Here is a 22304-nt window from a genome sequence, read left to right on the forward strand (position 1 = left end):
AAGGTCGGTCTTTTCGATTAGTTTGCAGAAAAAGAGAGGGGGAGGAAGAGAGAGGAGGTATACTGGTGTAGCGTCTGGGGAAGATTAAAACAAAAACGGTACAGAATTTGGCGGAAGAAAGGAAAGAGTCGAATCAGCATTTCAACTGCCCAGGATCGAGCGGTTTTCCAGACAGTGCGCTACCAATCGACGTTACGGATTTCTGTTACGCTCATTCTTCAGAACGGCTATTATTGCGTATTACATAAGGACAAACTCCACGATCCAAAAAGAAAATTCACAAGAGCCAGTGCAGCGGGAGGGAGAGAGAATAATAATTTAAAAAAGGAAGAGGAAGAAGGAAGAAGAAATAAGAAACGAAGAAACAAAAAGGCTCTTTTACATTCAAGAAAAAGTACAATACATAACATAACATACATACGGAGCACAGAAAGTTCATTTTCACCCTCTCGAGCCCAGGAGAATTTAGATCCGCCCAAAAGTCCTACTTTCGTTTTCAGGACATCCTTCCATTATCCTGGCTCGCCCGAACATCTGGGCCGCCCACGGACCACGCCGGTACTTCCCGATCAGATCTCGGTAGTACTTGGGATCCATGCCTGTGGTTTTGGTAATTTCACAGTCCGCCTCCCCGTAACATACAATTGCAATTCTGCGATCGAGCCACCATATTGCTGTTTCTATCATCGCCGTCATCATCATCAATATCTCATTCATCTCGATCAATTTTAGACTACTGATTGCCTCTTTTCCGTTCTTGTCTTTGCCATTCATTCAGCCATTCATTTACCATTTACCATTTCTTCATTTCCAAAAAGTGGAGCCCCCGCTACATATTATATTATAATAGTGGGCCCAAATCTCGAAACGCAGATTTCTTTCCCTGTCCAAGACACCGATTAAAATAGCTAGCAGGCTTGCAACCGTTTGGTAACCCTCCTTTTAATTCTCAGCCAATTCAGGCCGATGAGCTGCTAGTTCTATAAAGGGTAGGTAGGCCCAGTTGTTCTTTTTTTCCCCCCCAGTTATAAAATTTATAAATCTCGATTTCATTTTTAAAAGCCCGACTTGGTGTATAAACGACAATTTGAGAACATTAACATATCATCGATATCGACCGAAGATAGACCCATATACTATCACTCCCCCGCCTTTTGTTTGGTCTATTCGAGTTTCTTATTTTCCGTTTTCATATTATCTTTTTCTCTTTCTTTCTTTCTTTTTTTTTTCTCCTCTGAATATTCGAAATTCGAATTCACTATTCATCAATACTCATTCATCTGTCTCGATCTCTGAGGACTTCTGCTCCTACAGCTCTGTCACCGTTGCTAATATAAGAGTGTCCGCAATAGCCTGTCAACAGAAATCAACTATCCTGCCCTGCTCCTGTCAAGGGAGTTCAGTTATGGCCCCTCTGGTTGAAGCTATTTCCAACACCAACACAGACGGGACGGCTAACAACAACGCAATATCACCACTGTCTACACCATCCAGAATTATAAAGGATCATGACATCCATCCACGGTACAGCGAACGTTCGAAAGAAAATGCTCGATCTGCAAAGACTGTAACACCCTGTTCGCCGTCAAGATCCCCTGGACCTACTCATCGTGCTCGGGCTCCAGAGAAGCCAATCATATCTTTAATAACTACCATTCCTCCTTCGATATCAAATATACCTTCATCTACTTTAACTACCCCTTCAACTGCAGCATCTTCAATGACCGTTGGATTGATCAGTGGGGGACCGAAACCTACAAGTCCTTCTATCATGGACGAAAAACAACCAAAGCTTCCTAATATATCATCAGCTGTCGGTGAGCAGCTTAATGCTTCGAATGGGCACCTTCCCAGTCTAGCACCTTCATCTTCACATACTAGCAATAATTTCCCAAGCTTCCACCATCACCATCATCACCCAACATCTTTTCTTCAGCCTAGAGGTAGTCAGCCTCCACAGCCTATGAATTCTCCATTCCCATCCCCAGACGCAATGTCCAGTCGTAGGGAAGAATTTCTACCTCGTCCTTTTAGTTATTCAGACCCAACAACTCTTCAGCATAGTCCCTCTGTTCCTTTCGGTGAAGGTAGTGAGCTAGACGAAGACGGCCGTTCGCGGAAGCGGTATGGCCGACCTCCTGGAGCTAAAGATAAACGACCTCGAAGGAGACGGACAAAGGCACAAATGGAAGAGGATGCATTAATCTATGGTTATAGAGATTCTGAATCCGTCTATCATTCTCCAAGTTCCCTCAAGAGAAGAAGACTCAGCCCGCGACGAGACTCTCTCGAAGACTCTCCGCAGGAAGATAATAACAGTCCTCCTCCTCAACCTGTGTACACGTACCCAGCCTTCAATCCGTTTCCCGGACCCCAGCCGGCTTCTCATCAAAGCCCTACAGCTAACTTTAATCCCTTTTTACATCGCCATCATCTTCCAGTCTCTTCTGGGAACCCAGCACCAGCACTTCCTTCTCTTAGGAATAACTCGGATCCGTCTTCCTCCCGACATGGACCCGATCCTGCTTGGCCACCTAGAGCCGCAGAGCCTGATAGGATTCCCAATGTACAAATTCCTGATTCTCGGCCTGGAGCAGGCGATTTTGGACCTTCAAGATACCCGCCTTCGCCCATTGGTCCCACTGGATTTTCTTCAATTAACGCTAGGAGAAGCTCTGAGAATTTGAGACAACCGCCACCCTTCCATAATGAACAATCCGAGCACCGTGGTCGAGATCTTGCACCTCGCCACTCGCCTATCCCTCAGGAGCAAGGAAGGGAACCAGTCATCAAATGGGAACACCTACCCTCTTCACAAAATACGCTACCAAGGCTTGGGGAGCTCCCTCGCCTTACCGACTTTCAACTAGATAGGCCACGGTGGGATAGGCCGGACGACCTTTCCCGGAAACAGGATTTCGATCGGCGACCTGGGCCCCATGAAAATAAATTGCCCTCTATTCCTCCTTTGCATGCAAGCCATATTTTGAACGGACCCCTTCCCACAGAGATGAACGCAGCCCAACGAAGTGCAGGGAGCCCAAGCAGCTCTCGGCACCAATTTCCAGATATCTTGAGGACCGCCCCAGAGCCACCAGCCGGAGGAGGTAAGCTTCAAAGATCTTTTACTGTGCATTTAAACGATCTTTGGAATTTCAAGATCTAACAACGGAAACAGATCGTCTACTCATACGAGAAGGCCGAGCTGGTAGTATCACAAACATCTCCGTTGGGCCGCCTCTCGAAGCCGAGACCCCAAAGAGAGATGAAGAAGACACCGACGAACAGATAGAGGAGTACCGGGCCCGAATGCTTGAAAAGCATAGCTCTTACTATAACGGTACATCGGGGAAGCCCAGGGTAAAGCGGGAACCCAGCTATGCCATGCCTGGCAAATCGCCACTCCAAGAAGAGAACGAACGCCTTCGGGCAGCCATTCAGAGATACCGGCAGCAGAAAGGTATAGAAAGGCTCAAACTCGAAGAATTCATCAACAAACGTTGCAATGGGGATCAGGGAATGATCAAGGAGCTATTAACAATCACCGGCCATATCGCCGAAGACGACTATGTAGGCCCCGTGAAGCCTGCATGTCTCTAATCTTTCGTTTACATTCTAGTATAGTACATTTACCATGGTCATAAACTTCTGGGGTATTGGTTTTTTTATCATTCTTTTCATGTAATACGACTTGACCTTTGAATCCTGCATATTAGCGAGTTTTTCTTTGTTTTTTTCCAACTGTGATCCCTTTCTAGCGCTTAAACCTTTTCTGTATTTATATACATGGTGTTTATTTGAGAGCATACCCTTGCTAGGTCTTTGGTTTATCAGAACATATGTGCATCTTCCGCGAAAAGAAAGAATAATCGAACTTTTGTCCAATAATATAATGCCTTAGTGGTAGTAGCCCACAAATAACAATTCCTGAAATTCATTGCCCAGCTTTCGAGTCGTGTAGTTGGACCTTCCTTTCGAGGAGGTGCCGTGGAATGCAAAGTGACATGTTCGTGTACTTGCACCCGACGACGCAAGGGCCAAATCGAAGACCTTGTAGATTCGTCCCCACCATTTTCTTTACGATGCATGGTTGTAATAAAGATTTTAGCAATACGAGTTGTAATAAATACTTCCGTTTTCGTGGTATCTAATCAACCGTTAACTGCATATAAGCTTCTTCTTCTTTCGTTTGAACGAGAACGTATTCCGCATACCTTACGGTGGTTCGATTTTAGCTTAAAGGCCTCATTCAAGGAGATCATGTTGTCTCCTAATGGGAATGCCCTCAAGACGAGATGCACAAGATTGAGATCGTGTCAGCTTTCTACGCCCTTTCATTTGCCGGATTTATATAAAGACAAAGTTGCAAAGTTGACCCGTTGTTGTCTTTTGATATCTAACACCCCAGACCTTGTCCTCCGAACAAGCCAAGTCCAGTACCCTTACGCCGATATTTGAATGCATGCACATGCGCCCCGATGTCCGCGATCGTTTAAAACGGCTCCTGTATGCATTCGTTGGCCCTCCCTTTCACATTTCACGAGGGAGCGCTAACATGCAGAGCCACTCTAGTTGCATACCCCGTCCCCTTGGCCCTCTCTCTATATTACGCAGTGCTACGTAGCTAATAATTTGTTAAAATGGATCGAATTTTCAAGACAAGCTTTAATGTTTGTGAGTCAAAACTTAAAGTTCTATCACATTTTTAATTGATGAATTTTTGGGGGAGTGTGTGTTATTTCGGCTAACCAGGGAATGCCTAGTTTACGGACTTAACTTTCTTCTCGTTGTCTTGTTTTTGAAAAACAGATGGCCTTTACTACGTATGCGTGTCTCCATAGTTCGAGCAAACTCTGCATGTGCAGAAATCGAGCATCAATCTACTCTATCTCTACCCAATAGCTATCGCCTATCATATTCGTACGATCGTACGGTGCAATTTTCTTAAGATGTTGTAATAAAATTATCCTGTGTTCGTGCAAGTGGGGGAAATGTGATATCGGTGTCTGTCAAAATCAAGATCTCGATCAGAGTCGACAACAGCATGCGTAGCAAAGCAGGGTGGGGCAAACTTGGAAAGGAAAGACAACGTCGGCCTACGAAATCTGGACAATTCATCGTTTCAGCCCACCGACCCTAAAAGTTTGCATTCGAGACATGAAATCCGAGTGGCGAGGATTTCACTTTTGTTCTAGGCCACTAATAGAAAGAGTTTTATAACAAACCTTGCCAGAAACGAGACCTTGGGATTTATAAAATGCATGTTGGAGTGGATAGGTGGGATGTTATTAGTATATTATTAGCGCCTCCGCTCAGATCATGCTACCATTACAGCCCAAAGCCTGATGTTGTCTTGTGTCAAACTTTTTCTATAATTCCGTGCAACCTTGCATTCCTATACTTCCGGAGTCCTCATATGAACTAGTCCTCTGGGTGTTTCTAGAGGGAAGACCCGTTCTTACAACCTGTGGATCCCGACAGCATTCCTCCTGCCTTCCGTTGATTGCCTTTGTGCAAACCATGGAAGGAATGGAATGAGGAGATTAAGGCACATGGCCAAATTTATCGTCAGAGGATCCTTATAACTGCTTTACACTTTCGAATGACCACTCTCTTCACTCGCCCTGCGTTTTAGAATGTGATCCTTTCAAAGGAGGGCTCGAAGGTATTACAATTGCATAGGTGTGATATTCTTTGCATTTCCGTGGATGAAGTGATCGAGTGATTGCTCTATTTTGACAGGGAAAAAATACCCTGTGACATTATTCCGGGAGGATACTGCCAGGAGAAGATACCGGGAGTAACTATATTCCCGGAGCCTTTGGTGTTGATTATGACCGAACTGAGGATACTAGCACTGGGGAATTGATTCCAACAGGAATGAAAAAACTCGGCTTAAAACTAGCCCCAAGGCGAAGTATGAGAGGACAGAGTGTTGAATCCAACAAGTAAAATGCTTCGATGCTGTTCATTTACCGGAAGCGTGTTCGTAAGGCATATCCGTCACTTCCAGATTGAGGCTGAACCAAGGGAAGCAGCGACGTTCAAGTTCCTTATGTAATCTAACTGACTGGCCTCGAGACTAAACTGAACTTACTAGAACATTATGTAATTATTGATGCGAGGAGTGTTGAGCATCAGGGTTCACCCCGACTGTTGTTACCTGAGCTGGCCAGCAGGAACAATAGAAAATAGAAAATAAAGGAAGGTATGAAAATATGGAGTGAAAAGTGTTGCGGCGTCGAAAAAGACACACGGTTTTTTCACAGCAATGACATCGAAATAAGGTTAATTCGTGTGTAAGAATAAACTTGACAGATGTTAAAACATGACAGCTATTGGTTTCCGGCCGTGCAGATTGAAACGGACGAAGGCCAACTTTGGTGGATTGGCGACGCGAAAAGGAACATTTTGTGTTTGTTAGAAGGGAGAAAACATGCCAGGCAGGATATTCTAGACCTGGGGAAACGTGGAGGCTATAGTCGTTTTCCTTATGCGGTTAGCTCACCAACACATCAACACATCAACACATTATCTGAGGTGGTACAAGCAGAATCAGGATCTGCATCAAAGACACCGTTTCGAGTCTTGTACGACAGTGGGCTGAGAGGATATAGGAATACGTGCATACGTACATACGTACGTCGACTTCAAGCTTCATAGGGGATAAAATTTCATAGGTAGCGTTGCCACACATCTCGCAATTTCCACATCTGACACTATTTGAAATTCAAGGCGGCGATGTTAACGGGATGAAGAAACCCGACTTAGTATGATAATCCAACCCAATCGATCCCCACAACGTTACTTACATAGTACAGCTCCAAACCTTGGTCCACACAGCCCATGACAAAGTAATCGGAGCTTCCCCATAGGCTGAAGTCCTGTTATTCCAAATTTGATTGGTACATCGAGTCAGCTTGCATATTCCGTGCGAATCCGCTTCTCAGCCCTAGGCATGAGGATACTTTACCCCATTACAGGTTAATTTGGGTTGCGAAGCGACACCAATGCACGCATATAAAATGCCGAAACAGGTAATTTCTTGGAAGAAACTCTACGCTGCACGGGACCGTCGCAAAAGCACAATGACCTCATTTTGCGAGACACCAAGAATATTAATACCGTGATTAAGATGTCTCATGGGTGGAAGTCTTGCTGTGGAGCTTAAACGGACTTGGGTTTCTTGGCCAAATAATGTTATAAAAGGCGTACCTGCTACTAGAAAGCAAATCTTGTATGTAAGGAAGCGACAGTTCGCATCTCGAAATCTCGGAATATCATACTACAGCTATAACCGTATATAGTCGAAATCAATACTTTGCTACTTTCAATTGATCAACACACACAGAGCCTATTACCAAACACCTATATTTCCTGTTTACCTACTCTAATATTTGCACACCATGCCTGCCTCACAGGAACAAGTGCTTGAATATAATGACCTCAATGCCGACAAATTCCCAGAGCCGGTCGAGGCGATAAAGATTGACAAGTACAACCTAAGCGCTGCTACAGTTAACATGAAGGACCCTGTCGGTATGTCGACCCCCTTGAAACTAAACTATGAACAGAAGAAATCCAAGGCAGAAATTGTACTAAATTGACCAATAGTCCCATTTGTGGTCGGATTATTCACAATTCACAGCCTCGTTCGTCGTAGTCTGCGCGCTGTCGCCCGTCAAGCCCGAAATGTCGAACCCGCAAAACGTGCCGCCTTCCTCGAATATACTAAAATTACTTTCGAAACTCTCGATAGCCATCATCATCACGAGGAAGAAATATTTTTCCCTTTGATGAAGCCATATGTTGACTTTACAGAGTCAAGCCACGAACACGAAGAAATTGAGCAACTACTTCATCAGGATTTGGAGTACGTCAAGACCGCTGAACAGCATCTCAAGGGTGGCGAGGGCTCACCCGCGTGGCCGGGCGAGGAAATCTCCTCCACGACTGAGCGACTGATAGAAGTCCTGCTTCCTCATCTCCAGAAGGAAGAGACTTTGTCTTGTTTGTACGGCCGGCGAGTGCCCCTTACCGTTTTGGAAGATTGTAACAAAAAAATCGAAAAGGCTGTCTTCGATGAACTTAAGACGCAGGGGGTGATTTGGGGGACATCTTATCAGTTAAGGCATTTTAACAAGAAGGAAAAGGAAATATTTCCACCGATGCCAACGCTTGTACGCCTTGGGTTTGAGTTTTTCGGGTGGCTAGGATATGGGAAGATCTTGCAGTTCGGGCCGACAGAAGAAGAGCTGAAAAACTAAGCTTTGGGGTTCTGAGAATGAGGTTCATGCGGGTTTTGCAAAGCCATTTAGCGGGTGCTAGTACTGTGTATAGACATATTTCTATTTTTGTGTACTGATCTAGGGTAATGAATATATAAAAATAGACAATAGACCTTCTTCCAGGAGCTTATATACTGTTAATGATCCCCGGGACTGGAATCCGTGTAAACGCTCGCAAAGTTAAAAAAGAGGACGGAGCAGAGGGAGAAGCAGAGGGAGAAGAAGGTTGAGAAGAAGAAGGTTGAGGAACGAAGAAAAAAGTCAAGTAAAAGTTTTAAAGTATAGCTCACCTGCTGCTTCCGCAGCTTCATGTCTTGCTTGGTCTAGAGTTTCTCTTACGATAGAGACGGGTTCCATTTTCTTGGTGAACAATACGACGTGCCAGAATGGTCGACCTGAAATGTTAACCCTATATTCAGAATACTTCCACCTGTACTCTAAGAGTTGATCTACGGCTGGGCGGTTGGTAGCCTCCCTGGAGGCTTGGCTATCTCGGAGATATCTGAGATAGCAGCTGGCTCCTAAATTTTACCGTCAGTTATTCTCTTTCGTTCAAACCCTTGAAATTAAGTTCAGACGGGGCAGGTGTTACGAAATCCGTGCACACCTGTTCATCTGGGGCCCCTTCACTGCTGGTGGAACTTGCACCCATAGAACTATCGGGGTGCTCTTGAACAAGCTTCGGAATACCGATTTGGACCCTCCTATTGAGATATTCTTCGATCATCCCATTGATAAGGACAATCATCGTGCAACGTAGCCACGTCAATGGGGTTCTCTGCTTGAAAGATTAGAGGTATCCAGCGACGTATACCAAGAATAGCTTTGAAGTATAGGCATTCATACTCATCCATCGCTTGCATTTTCTAGGATCAGGGAGAAGGTGTTCTCGTAGACGATAGTGCTCCGAAAGGATGAGAAGCTATTCTTCGGAGAGGAGAGTGTTGCGAATCGTCTGTGGATTTTTATGCCAATGTGCTAGCCTCGAGTTGAGAAGCATACAAGGGCCCGAGCTATCTAAAGATATTAGGGTAGCAGTACTTTCCAAGACCGATTCGAGGTGATATTACCGGCACCTGTTTGACGAGTCAGCAGACGTAGTTGCTGAATTGAGGTATCACGAATAGAAGCCATGGCAAAGAGTATCTCTGATAGTATATACCCTTGTCGCAGTTTGATTCTGATGGCACCCTGGCAAATTCACATGGATGAGGGCGTGATGAGTAATGGGAATGTGAGGTACTAGTAGCTAAAAGAGCAGAGAAATATTCTAAACCGGGGTAAAGCTTTGTACCTAATTTTGTGGACGAGTATTAGGGGAGCTACGTCTAAATGTCTGTAAGATTCTTATGCCGTACGTGAAGGCCGCCTGCATTTAAGGCTGACAGTCTGACGCCCTCACGTAAAGGAAGACAGCAGGGACTCCTATAGCTTCACTAAAGACTAAACCTGCTCAAGCGTAGGTAACCCAATATACGCCTGTAGCGTGGTTTGTACCTGATTTGGACTATGGTATAAGCTATGGAACCCCACAGACCCAGCTAGTTGTAGAGTTGCTCTTCTATATTCTCTGGCTATTTTGCTTCCACCGGCCACTTTGAGCACCTAGGTACAAGGCTATAGTTTGGCATGAAGAATAACGGATCCAGAATATTGTAGACATTCCATGTCAGAAATATATATAATTTCTTATCTTATTTATCGTTCTTCAGTGTGCGGATTCGGTGACGAGACGGTTTTGTGTTGGTGTCGAAAATACCACATTTTACAACACAGCGGAAGCCTTCATCCTTGATTATACGACTTTAAGCCTCAAGCCTATTTCAAGCCGGACGATTACCAGAGGCGCAAACTGGGTTGCATGCTTTTGATAGGTCTATAAGTTCAATTAAGATACACCGTCTTCAACGAAGCCGGCATAGTATAGTGGTTAGTACGTATCGTTGTGGAGACCGAAAGGTATTACACTCCCGATACAGCCTCAGTTCGATTCTGAGTGCCGGCAAATCGTTCTCTCATTCTTTTTTGACTTTTTTTTTTTTGTTCGCCCCGCTTGCCCCAATTTTTTTTTCTTTGGCAAGATTGTGCGGTGATAGATAGAAAACAATAAACTTGGACGGCACACAATTTTCTATACAGTAGGGTTTATTATTCTTGATGTTTCTACTAAAAAAAAAAAAAAAGACCGCGGAACAATCCTTTTTGGTCGATCATGGTATATATTCAGTCGGAAATATCCGTTCTATTTTGGAAAGGCGCAGAAAGTGGTCACAAGATATTTTTTGATTTTGCGATTGTTCTTTTCAAATATATTTGCTGGCAGGACGGCTTAGACGGAGTTCGAAAATAAGGTGAACGGGTTGACAGACCCACAGTTGCAGCGCATAATCTCTCTGGCTCAGACTGTTTTGCATGTCATTCATTTAGATTTAGATATTAACCCCTCTTTCCCGTGCCAACTAGCTACCTAAGCCGCCTGTACAGACCTGATTTGTGCACAGTAATTCGCAAGGAGCCCAGCTCAAGGATCCAGTATTACCATAGCGTCGAACAACGGGCAGGCTTAAGAGAATGTTGCCTTCCGTCGATATCTCCCAAGGCCGAGTTCAGCGGCAAAGAAGTCAGCGAGATCCTGAACGGGTGCTGCAATTTTTGTTATGAAAACTTGTTAATTCGTTACTTTTACCGTGTTACCTAATGCATGATATTAATATATCCGATGTCTGGAGATGTAGCCTATATTCTTAATAATTCCTTTAAACGACAAAATAGTGCACATTGTATTTGCCGTTTTGCAATTTTCCAAACTTTAAGCATTGTGATAACTTTCCGTCGGGGGATTGGGCCTGGTTAGGACTCGACTCGTGCCATAATAGTGCTAAAGCTGAGAGTTCTGAATGGATGATTAGTCGTGAAATAGGCTGTATTTGCCACATCCTAAGACGAGAACGCTTGGGGGATGCGGTGTGACTGGATAACGTTTAGGTTCTTAGGTGCAACAGGACTCTAAACGGCATATGCATCTTAACGCCCATGTTCCTCGCATGTAGAGTGTTGTGCAGGTTCGTCTTGCACAACAGAACTAGCCTTAGCCCAATAAGAATTAAAAGGCTCAATGGATCGGTTTATTATCGAGACCAAGGCTTTCTCGCTTTCGAAACCCGGTGACATATTCTTTTTTTCGAACTAATGGCGTCAGGCCTACGATGAGATCTGAGGCTGTCATGTGTTGGGGTGTTGCATGTCGTCCCATATTTACCCGATTTGGATATTTCACAAAAAGCAACCTGCCTAATGTGGTGTTTTTGGATGTTATTTACACGATTGACACACGGTTTCGTGATTTATGTCTGTATATATTCTGTCGTCGAAATTTCCATTCATCTATGTATATCGCATTCGGGACTTATTGGTGGGGCTTAGTCCGTAAGCAGCTGTCACTTCAATGGACAAGTCTTGGGCCTTATATCATGCGCCGTTTGAGAAATCACATTAGATGCGTTCTACATATGCATCTGCGCGAAAACTTATCACACTGGTTGAAACAAACGGATCATTCGACTTTGAACAATTCCAATAGGAGCGATTTTTTTCTCTCCCTCTTTGGTGGGGTAAAGCGGCTGTATGCAAGAAATAAGTTACCCTGCACGGATTTGGCAAAATTAGTCGCTGGTTGCACCCTGGCACCTGGAGGCTTTTTTTTTTTAAAAAAAAAAAAAAGGTTTTCGAAATTTCTGTTAGCAAGGGTGACGATGCCAACATGTCGCCATCAACGTGACCGAATACAACGGGATATGTTTAGGATGATCGTCACTTTCTTTAAGCGGATTGAAATACGAAAGCGCTTTTGCTAGTTAGGGGTATTCTCCAGCCAGAGTTCGATTACCTATTCGAGCTCCTCATTGGCTTCTTCGCCAATTAAACACCCTGCGATACTAAACGGAATCCATGAAGATTTAAAATCGTAGATCGTAGTATTGATCGGTTTCGCATTTATCAAATCGAATCGTCCGATAAAACAAGGATTTGTGCGAGGGTGAATTCATGAAACGGTCTGTTGGCCATTTGGCAGAATGTAAAGAATAAGCACCATCCTGAGCGTGGCAGCCAGGCAAAAGAAGAAGGATCCAGCTACATATTCACAGGGCAGGGGCTGGTGCTTCTGCTTCGATTGCCTGGAGGGGACTTAGCTCTGTCGGTTGGAATTGAGGCGCTGTTCTTATCCGGATATCCGCTTCCCTTCCGCGTTCAAACAAGCCAAGTTCGGCTACCAAGCTTCCTCCCGCAAACCAAAAAAAAGGGCCGCCGTTTGAAGAAATTTTCTCTCTGGAAGACGTGAGCTCTTCCACTCTCTCTATGGAGATGGTAGAAGTCGCTGCCTCTTGGAATCCCCCTGCTAATTGCATAAATAGGTCACAGTGTTCAGGTGTGCAGCAGCATATGGACTAGCCTTGGGGCCGGTTTGAGAGATCTGCATGCGAAGCTTGGGGGAATTCGGTGCATGATCAACCGGATTCAGCTCCCGTAGGGCTTTGAGATGTTATTATCGATTGTGTACTCTAGGCACCTAACTATTCTGAAGGGGAAAAATCTTTTAAACAGCTTGTTGATGGGTTTGACGAAGCTTAATTACACAAGGCTGGCGGAATAGGCTAGCAAGGAAGTAATTGTATTGCGGATGACATTGATCTGCGTTTATCGGTATGTTTTAGAGGCTAGAGAAGGTAGGAGGCTCGAAGGTCGAGGCCTTGGTTATACATACTATGTACAAGGGTATAATATTGCGTTAGCTCGTCTGTATGTATATACCTAGCTGGGTATGTATATGGTTGGAGTCGTCAGCTCCTTCCAAAGGCCTTGTTAATTTTAACGTGCTGCACATCTTACAAGTATACGATGTGATCGACGTCAAACGGGAGAAGATGCAGCATGTATCTATCTCGTGCAGTGCAGTGCAGCGCAGCGCAGGAAAATAGACGAAGAGGAAGTCAATTGCGGTTGTCACCGTGGATTTTTCCAGTGTTCAACAGTCGATACGTGTTCTTGCGTCTTCGCGTCTGTCGAATGTGGTGGAGAGAAATAGCGGCAAACTTGAAAGTCTGGGCAAATCACAAGAAGTGGGGACAGGGTGATGATACACTCTGTGCTCTGACCATTCGGAAGGGGCCCCCACACCCGCACATGACAGGCTTTCGGACGAGAATAAGAAAGGAGAATCAGGGAAATTTTTACCCAAGCTCGCTTCCCTCGGTAAATGGCTTTTGCGATTCATACCAGTCGACCTAAATTGCAATTTCTGTGGATGTTATTCGCAAATTCGGCTTCGGGGTTGGATGCGCCAAACCGTGCAGGTTAACAGCAGTAGCAACAGCCGCAAATGGAGATGTCGGTGTCGGAAGCTTTGTCTTCTTTTTTTTTTCTCCTTGGTTGTGATATCCATTCCACCCAGCACAAATCTTGATTGAAGGAGGATGGGGTTTTGATGAGCAGTCCAACAGGCATTCCGTCTCAGACATTGGAAATGCCATGTCCTTGCTCAATCGTCTCGGCCCAGCTCCACCCTCTCCGCTTCTTCCCTCCTCGATCCGCCTTCCACCCTTTTTTTTTTTTTTTTTTTTTTGATTCGCTGAAATGAGGTTAGCTTGGCTTCAGCACCAATTAGTGCTACTGTTGGAATTTATGTATCGATATTTGTGTGTGTGTGTATGGAGAGGTTTGCAACCAGCAATGGTACAGAAAGTACGAGGAACGGTTGATTGAGAAGGTAGACTCTGTGAACTGTTTACTGGATGTTAGTATGGCAATTAAGTATATGAGTTAGAGACAATCTTGTAGAGAATTGTAGCCAAAGCCGATAAACGGGGTCTTGCGATTAAGTACTTGTATGTGTGTATGTAGGTCGAGGATATATCATCACAATTATTGAATCGAAAGCCTCGTCTGGGGAAATGCCCACAGGACGAGTCGACCAAGGAGGACCTAATAAGACGTGCATCGAACGAGATTAGTGAGACGGGGAAACCCCAAGGGTTGCAAGAGCGGTTTGCAAGGCTCGGCCTGGCTAGCGCGGATGCTGGGTGGGGAACGGTGTGGTCTCGTCCTTCGCCCTCCCGCCTAGCACTATAGGTGGATTATTGGGTTGGAGGCTGCCTTTCTGAATGCAATAGTTCGATGCCTTCTTCCCCTCTCACTCACACTCTCGCCTCTCTTAGGTGCTCTCTGTGTCTATGTCTGTGTCTGTGACGCTATCCACATTTTAAATTCTTCTTCTAATTTTGTAGCGTCACCGGTTTTCGATCCCTTCCATACATCCATAGTTCTTTTCTCGATCGCTGTGAACGGTCCCCCCCTTTAACTGTAAACAAAAAAACAAAAAAAAAATAACCTTGCGACATACATAAGTGACTGTCTGGACTGGACTGAGTCGTACATCCGTACAGACCCTCGCATTTCGCATTTCGCATTTTTTGGTTTTTCTGCTAGGTATTTCCTGCCCAGCGTAAAACTGACGAGGGTTTGCTGGGGTGGCTTTTGACGCAGAGAAACGGGCTTGCCGGGTTTTATCCCTCATTCTCGGTCTTCCTTCCTTCCTTCTTCCTGTCTCTCCCCTCAGTCTCTGTTTGTTCCTCGCCCACCCTCCACAACACCCTCCCCCATAACGCACCGCACAGTACATACATTGCTTCCCCGAACATACGAACGAACCAAACGCATCACCCTGACCTGTCACTTTTCTGTTTTATCGCTCACAACCAGGCCATTGCATCTCGTCTCGATTTCCTACATATCTCCCTCTCTCTTGCAATTCCTTGTTTTTCCCTTTGTTGTGAATGTACGTGTGTACAACTTGACCGTTGTCTGTCTGTCCCATCCGAAACACGCCCGCCCGAACAACTCTGTGTGATCGGAACAATATAGCCTGATTCAATCCCCCCTCCCCCTTCGACAACCCTCCCCAACTCTTTCAACATCCTTCCTCTTCTTCTACCTCATCCTCCCTGCATTCCTTCCTCTCCCTCCTTCTCCTCCATCCATCCATCCAACAACCATCAACATCAAACACTCGAATCATCATCAACAACAACAATATCAACACATTCGTGCTCCCAAATGGAGGGAATATCCAGTTATGGTCGTCCGATGAGTGCTGCCGCTCGAGCTGCGGCTATGAGAGTAAAGATGGCCGGTGCGGGCGTCAGAGTTACCGGCTCGTTACCTGGTGTCGGCCTATCGTCATCGACCGAACCGACATATCTCTCTGCTCTCGAAAAACTCACGACAACAACGGAGAAATGGTTGGAGAGTATAGAGAAGTTAAAGGAGGCCGCTGTGAAACAGCAAAAGAGAGCGAAGCCGGAAGATCCGGCATCAAGTGATGAAAGGGTACATAAAACGCCACTTTACAAACTCGCTGCGAGAAAGAAACAAGCTGAAGACGTTGTGATGAAGGAGGCTTCTCGAATTTTGGCCGACGGCGACTCGGGCAAATCCGTTGGTTCCAATGAAAGGATAAGACCTGGCACCCCTACGAACATGCCCAAGATCGTGGAGCCTCCGTCCGAACCTGTTTCCCAAACCCCGGAAATAAAACCACCCAGCCCCGTTTCATCGCCGGCCAGGAAACTCGATAACCTGGACGTACAACCTCCCAAGGCCGACGTCACCGATGTGATGAACATCGACTCTTCGACACCTACTCTTCCTCAAACAGTGACGCCGGCGCTGGAACCCCCATCGACAGGCCTGTTTCAACCACCGGTCACTACCCAAACTTCGGTCGCGAGCACCCCACCGACAGCACCACCTGCCCTCGTGACACCTCCCTTGGCTGCGGCCGGTGGGGTGCCCTCAACGAAAGAACCGGTGCTCACCACTGTTTCAAGTGATATAGTTGCGCCAATACCGTTGCCATTACCCTTGCGCACAAAGCCATCCGCAAACAGTCTGAGGACCGACACCAGTGTTAAATCATCCGATGCCCTTTCCACCTCGGCTGCCAAAAAGCGACGACTATCAGCAAAGACAATTCTCGAGAGCCTGATGGAAAAGAAATCACGAAACCCGATATGGTACGACGGCGAGATTCAGAAAATTTTCACAGATATGGTCTTCGAGATATCTCAACAAATTCAATCGATGAAACGGGAAGGGAGGATCGTCATGTTTGCCAAGGACCCAGCCTGTAGGAACTTGCTGGTAAATCTGGATAACATGCTACAAAAATCTCTCCGAACCGTTGAGATCTCAAGCTTTCTGTTCTTGAAGGGCAAGGCGGATGTCAACCAGGTCGAGACGTTAAGGGCCGACCTCCAGAAATCGCTTAAGGATGTCGAGGAGTTCAAGAAGAGCGGGTGGACAATGTCAAGCAATGACGACGATGAAGACGATGACTCGGACAGCGAGAACGATGATGAGTAGGGTCTCAACCCTCGCCTGGTCCCTGGCACGTCAACAGTGTTGCAGATCGCAAAAGATATCGCGCTTTCCAAACGATACCATGAAACCAACTTATGACCGTGACGTTGGCGGCTTTTCGAACAGTTTCAACTCAGATATCCAATCCTCCCCGTTCGTTATTCACAATCATCCCTTCCCCAAATCCATTTCGTATATCAGCGTTCCCTCATCCGAAAAAAAAAAAACTCCCACCGACGTTTTCTTTTCTTGTTCCGGGTTTTCCTTTTGCATTGGGCTACTTTAGCGGGGTTTTGTAGTTTTCTTTTTTTCCTTTCCTTTCCTTTCCTTTCCATTTCTTTTCATTTTTGTTTTTGGTATAGACATCTTTTTCTTTCAAAGGTCGTCGGCCCTCTCTGCTCGTTCCGCATTTTCCTTTGTATGCTCTATTTTTGGCGGAAGCATCAGCATCATGAGATTTCTCTATCATATTTAGTACCAAACAAACTTCCCATTCTCCATTTCTATTCTGTTCAACTTGATATTTTCGGCACTGGATTTAGCTGTGAAGCGACCAAGGAAAACTTGTCTATTCTCCTTCCTCCTTCCATCTGATTGGCATTTTTATTTGTAGTACCAACTCCCGCGAGCCCACCTTACCGCTATCCGCAATACTGCCAGCGTCTTTTGCCTTATCTCCTTTCCGCGGCGTTTATTTCTTTCTCTGAAGGCAAGAAACCAACTGGGTCCATGCTTTGTACATCTAGGCCATTCATTTTCGGCCTCTGCTCCTGTTGATGCCTGACGTTCATTTAGGATTTGCTTTACCTTGCCTTTGTCTTTCTTTACCCTAACCGCATCCACCCTTGCCTTTGCCTTGTCCATATTCGATTCTCTCTAGATTGTATTATTAGATACTACCTTTTTGAGCCTTGCGATGTCGAATCAAAAGTGAGTCGATATTGATTTCCATAACGTCATGAACAACCAGTGCTCGTTTCACCCCTAGCAAAAAAACTTGCTCTGAGACCTGAGGCTCGAGGGTGTCTGTGTGTGATAGTATGAAGTTAGTGGCATCATCTTTCAGTTTCTGGGCGGTGAATAGGATCTAGGCGCGGCATGATTAGAAATATGAGTATGAGCAAGGCCTTGTTATGGTGGGGAACTTGACGGGATCAGATCCTACACCATGGCTGATAATGGCAGCCCACCTTTTCACGTTACCTGGCCGCCCGCTTTCCAAGCTCCAACAACTCAACCTCACAAAACCCATCCCACTTCCTCCCACCCGTCACGTCTCACAATTCATCCATCATCATCATCCTCCAACCGCTACTTTACCACCTGTACCATCACACCGTAGGTATATATCTTGTCTTCCTTTTATATATTAGACCTTCCAGACCCTCTGTTCGTTTGACATCGAGAGCTAAGCAGCTACGGAATCACGCAATAGTTTCCTACATACCTTTTTTTGACCTTATACCTCGCGTAAGCCTTCAAACTGTCGTCGAAACGCAAAGCAGAGATCCCTTCTGCTCCCTCGAGTCCTTCGAACTCCCGTCCGAAGAAGGTTATCGCCATGGCTGTATGTTTAACTACTCCATTTTACCCCCGAGAGCCATTCCGAAGCTTCGGAGCTGACGTGTTTTGGGGTGTTGCCCCGCAATCCAGGACAAAATGCAAGCCGAAAAAGAGGGAGATCAAAATATTGATGAGAGTTTGTACTCTCGACAGCTGTATGATGCCTTCTCCGACCCAGTACGCTTACTTTGAGTGCTAATGGATGGGCTCTTCTAGTTATGTCCTCGGACATGAGGCTATGCGTCGAATGGCCAACTCTAACGTTCTCGTCGTTGGATTGAAAGGCCTCGGTGTGGAGATTGGTAAGCTGCTTCCGGTACCTTAGAGTTTACGAGCTGTGGTATTAACCCTCCTAAGCCAAAAACATCGCCCTGGCTGGCGTTAAGGCGATGGCAGTCTATGACCCCGCCCCCGTCGAACTATCCGACCTATCTGCCCAATTCTTCCTAAGAGAGGAAGACATTGGCAAGTCTCGAGCGGATGCCACTCAACCTCGACTCGCCGAGCTTAATACATACGTTCCCGTTAGTGTCCATACGGAGGACATTACGGGTGACCTTCAGTCCCTTACCAAGTATCAAGTCGTCGTCCTGACCGAAACCTCCCTCGATGACCAACTCAAGATCAACGAATTCTGCCGTGAAAACAAGATTTACTTCATCAGTTCCGATATCCGTGGCTTGTTTGGATATATATTCTGCGATTTCGGTGAAGGGTTTTCGGTTATCGATGCGACAGGAGAGAACCCAGTCAGTGGTATTATCTCCGATATTGATGAGGAGGGACTTGTCACGGCATTAGATGAGACCAGACACGGCCTTGAGGATGGCGACTACGTCACATTCTCCGAAGTCGAGGGTATGGACGGGATAAACGACGGAACCCCAAGGAAAGTTGAGGTCAAGGGACCCTACACCTTCTCCGTTGGCTCAGTCGAAGGGCTAGGTAAATATTCTAAGGGTGGACTGTTCCAGCAGGTCAAGGTGCCCAAGACTCTTAACTTTAAGTCGCTATCGGAGCAGCTCGTGAAACCAGAATTTTTGATCTCAGACTTCGCAAAATGGGACCGTCCAATCCAGCTACACATCGGTTTCCAGGCCCTGTCCAAGTTTGCTTCCACCAACGGAGGTAAACTTCCCAGGCCATTGAATGATCAGGATGCAAAGAAGGTCCTTGGACTAGCGGCAGAAATTGCAAAGACCATCGAAGAGGGTGCGCCAGAGGAGATCGATAAGAAACTTCTCACTGAGCTTTCCTACCAGGCTCGAGGTTATTTGTCGCCTATGGCAGCCTTCTTTGGCGGTTTGGCTGCCCAGGAGACCCTCAAGGCACTTTCTGGAAAGTTCTCGCCGGTCACCCAATTCATGTACTTCGATTCCTTAGAGAGCTTGCCAACGTCAACTACCAGGACAGAAGAATCCTGCCAGCCGATTGGGTCCCGATACGATGCTCAAATTGCAGTTTTCGGGAAAGAATTCCAGCGAAAGATCCAAAACACCAAAGAATTCCTTGTCGGTGCTGGCGCCATTGGTTGTGAAATGCTCAAGAACTGGGCCATGATTGGTCTCGCTACTGGGCCAAATGGCAGCATTCACGTTACCGACATGGACTCCATCGAGAGAAGCAACCTCAACAGACAGTTCCTCTTCAGGGCGCCGGACGTCGGCAAGCTCAAGAGCGAATGCGCAGCTGCTGCCGTCTCCGTAATGAACCCCGAATTGAACGGCAAGATTACGTCTATGAGAGACCGTGTTGGTGAGGATACCGAGGATACCTTCAACGAAGACTTTTGGGAAGGCCTAGACGGCGTCACCAATGCCTTGGACAACGTGGAAGCTCGTGTCTATGTTGACAGAAGATGTGTCTTCTTCCGAAAGCCACTTCTTGAAAGTGGTACTCTTGGCACTAAGGGTAACACTCAAGTCGTCCTTCCCAATCTTTCAGAGTCCTACTCTTCGTCCCAAGATCCACCGGAAAAATCGTTCCCCATGTGTACTGTCAAGTCTTTCCCGAACAGGATCGAGCATACAATTGCTTGGGGACGTGAGATCTTCGATTCTGCTTTCGTTAACCCACCCCAGAGTGTCAACTTGTACCTCTCACAACCAAACTTCATCGAGAGTACACTCAAGCAATCAGGAAACCAGAAGGAAATCCTCGAAACCATCCGAGACTATTTGGCCAACGACAAACCCCTGACCTTTGAGGAGTGTATTGAATGGGGCAGACTTAAATTTGAGAAGCTCTTCAACAACGACATCCAACAGCTACTCCATGTTTTCCCCAAAGACTCTGTCACTAATACCGGAACCCCATTCTGGTCCGGCCCCAAACGTGCCCCTGATCCGTTGGCCTTCGATCTCGATAACCAAGAGCATCAGGATTTCATTGTTGCCGCCGCGAATCTTCATGCTTTTAACTACGGGCTTAAGGGTTCTGTAGATCTCAGCCTGTACCGCAAGGTCTTGGACTCGATGTTGATTCCAGACTTCAAACCTCAAAGTGGTATCAAGATACAAGCAAATGACAGTGATCCTGACCCGAACGCTGCTTCTACTGGGTTCACCGACCAAGATGAGCTTTCTAAAATTGTTGAAAGCTTGCCGGCCCCGGCCACTCTCGCTGGATACCGCTTAACTCCAGCAGAATTCGAGAAAGATGACGATACCAATTTCCACATCGCATTCATCACCGCTGCGTCTAACTTGAGAGCTCTAAACTACGGTATCCAGGTCGCAGATCGACATAAGACTAAGGTATAAACAAAATGTATATTCAGATTCCGGATTCATTGCTAATTATTTCTATAGCTTATTGCTGGCAAGATTATTCCAGCGATCGCAACAACGACTGCGCTTGTTACTGGCCTTGTGGTTCTCGAACTTTACAAGCTCATCGATGGCAAGAACAAACTTGATGACTACAGGAATGGATTCATTAACCTGGCATTGCCGTTCTTCGGCTTCTCAGAGCCAATTGCATCTCCAAAGGGCAAATACAACGATACAGAGGTCGACAAGCTCTGGGATAGATTCGACTTTGCTCACAACCTCACGCTTAAGGAGCTTCTAGCAGCGTTTGAAGACAAAGGATTAGATATCACCATGTTGAGCCACGGCAATGCTCTGTTGTATGCATCTTTCTTCCCGGCTGCTAAGTTAAAGGAGCGATATTCATTGAAGTAAGTTTATCGATCGACAGTTTCTACTTCATCCAAAGTGACCGCACACGCTAACTACATTTGAACAGGATGTCGGAGCTCGTAGAACTTGTCAGCAAGAAGCCGGTTCCTGCGGGTCGACGCAATATGATCTTTGAAATCTGTGCGGATGACAAGAGCGGAGAAGATGTCGAAGTTCCATTCATCTGTGTCAAGACCAGAGATGCTTAGATGACCTAGAGATAGGCGTTGCATAATAGAAGGACGCCGGGGTCAGGAAGTAATAAAAATATGCAGTGTTAATAGCCCAATTGCTAGTTTAATTGAATTAGGTACCAAACAAGAAATGGAAACCCATTGTTTTTGAACTTCTTCCTTGTCATATCGGCCGAAATTTAGGCAATTCGGTCAGCATGAAGTGGATACCTTTGTAACCACATCCCTCGTAATTCTAAGAGACCTTGCTAGACCAACTTCCAAGCACGAGACGATCCGAATGAGTGGTTACTTCATTACCTTGTCAGGAATGATTAGTAAACTGCACCGGGAGGTTTAGTCAAGGGTTTAGTCCAGCACTTGCAGACGGATTGGTTAGTCAGATGTCCGAATTCTGGTTAGTCAGGCCAACACCGCAGAACCTTAACAATCATGACTAAGGGTAGCTAGATTTTCCGGGCTTGATGCGGGGCCTTTCGCGGCCTAGGTCTCTCAGCCGGTGCCGAAAGAATTACGTATAAAGAACGGGCCTCGAATAAGAACAGTTCTTCCCATTTCCCGCTCAAAGAATATACTTAGTTTTATGTCCCAAATTTTGATATCCAGAGCGATATCTCGTTCTTTGAGAAACCCATTGAAAAAACCCGCCTGTTCCCGGATCT

General features: G+C 45.9%; 6 protein-coding genes across 6 annotated transcripts; 4 read left to right on the forward strand and 2 right to left on the reverse strand.

Annotated features, from left to right (window-relative positions):
* Positions 1-1993: 1993 nt before the first annotated feature.
* DFL_004922 (uncharacterized protein) lies at positions 1994-3600 on the forward strand (the record flags this gene model as incomplete). Its single annotated transcript, XM_067634101.1, has 2 exons — positions 1994-3107; positions 3179-3600. The coding sequence occupies 2 exons, from the start codon at positions 1994-1996 to the stop codon at positions 3598-3600; spliced, it is 1536 nt and encodes a 511-aa protein (XP_067492203.1).
* Positions 3601-3934: 334 nt separating this feature from the next.
* On the reverse strand, positions 3935-4262 carry DFL_004923 (uncharacterized protein; the record flags this gene model as incomplete). Its single annotated transcript, XM_067634102.1, has 2 exons — positions 3935-4147; positions 4215-4262. The coding sequence occupies 2 exons, from the start codon at positions 4260-4262 to the stop codon at positions 3935-3937; spliced, it is 261 nt and encodes an 86-aa protein (XP_067492204.1).
* A 3144-nt stretch (positions 4263-7406) lies between these two features.
* Positions 7407-8267, forward strand: DFL_004924 (uncharacterized protein; the record flags this gene model as incomplete). Its single annotated transcript, XM_067634103.1, has 2 exons — positions 7407-7539; positions 7615-8267. 2 exons carry the CDS (start codon positions 7407-7409, stop codon positions 8265-8267), a joined length of 786 nt encoding a protein of 261 aa, XP_067492205.1.
* A 470-nt stretch (positions 8268-8737) lies between these two features.
* On the reverse strand, positions 8738-9036 carry DFL_004925 (uncharacterized protein; the record flags this gene model as incomplete). The annotated part of the gene is made up of 2 exons (XM_067634104.1): positions 8738-8809; positions 8896-9036. The coding sequence occupies 2 exons, from the start codon at positions 9034-9036 to the stop codon at positions 8738-8740; spliced, it is 213 nt and encodes a 70-aa protein (XP_067492206.1).
* A 6362-nt stretch (positions 9037-15398) lies between these two features.
* On the forward strand, positions 15399-16706 carry DFL_004926 (uncharacterized protein; the record flags this gene model as incomplete). The annotated part of the gene is made up of 2 exons (XM_067634105.1): positions 15399-15671; positions 15738-16706. The coding sequence occupies 2 exons, from the start codon at positions 15399-15401 to the stop codon at positions 16704-16706; spliced, it is 1242 nt and encodes a 413-aa protein (XP_067492207.1).
* A 1175-nt stretch (positions 16707-17881) lies between these two features.
* Positions 17882-21657, forward strand: DFL_004927 (uncharacterized protein; the record flags this gene model as incomplete). Its single annotated transcript, XM_067634106.1, has 8 exons — positions 17882-18041; positions 18139-18173; positions 18256-18270; positions 18357-18421; positions 18483-18568; positions 18624-21022; positions 21077-21447; positions 21516-21657. 8 exons carry the CDS (start codon positions 17882-17884, stop codon positions 21655-21657), a joined length of 3273 nt encoding a protein of 1090 aa, XP_067492208.1.
* Between the last annotated feature and the right edge of the window lie 647 nt (positions 21658-22304).

This window comes from Arthrobotrys flagrans (assembly GCF_004000055.1).
Source record: "Arthrobotrys flagrans strain CBS H-5679 chromosome Unknown unitig_0, whole genome shotgun sequence".
Lineage (NCBI taxonomy): Eukaryota > Fungi > Ascomycota > Orbiliomycetes > Orbiliales > Orbiliaceae > Arthrobotrys > Arthrobotrys flagrans.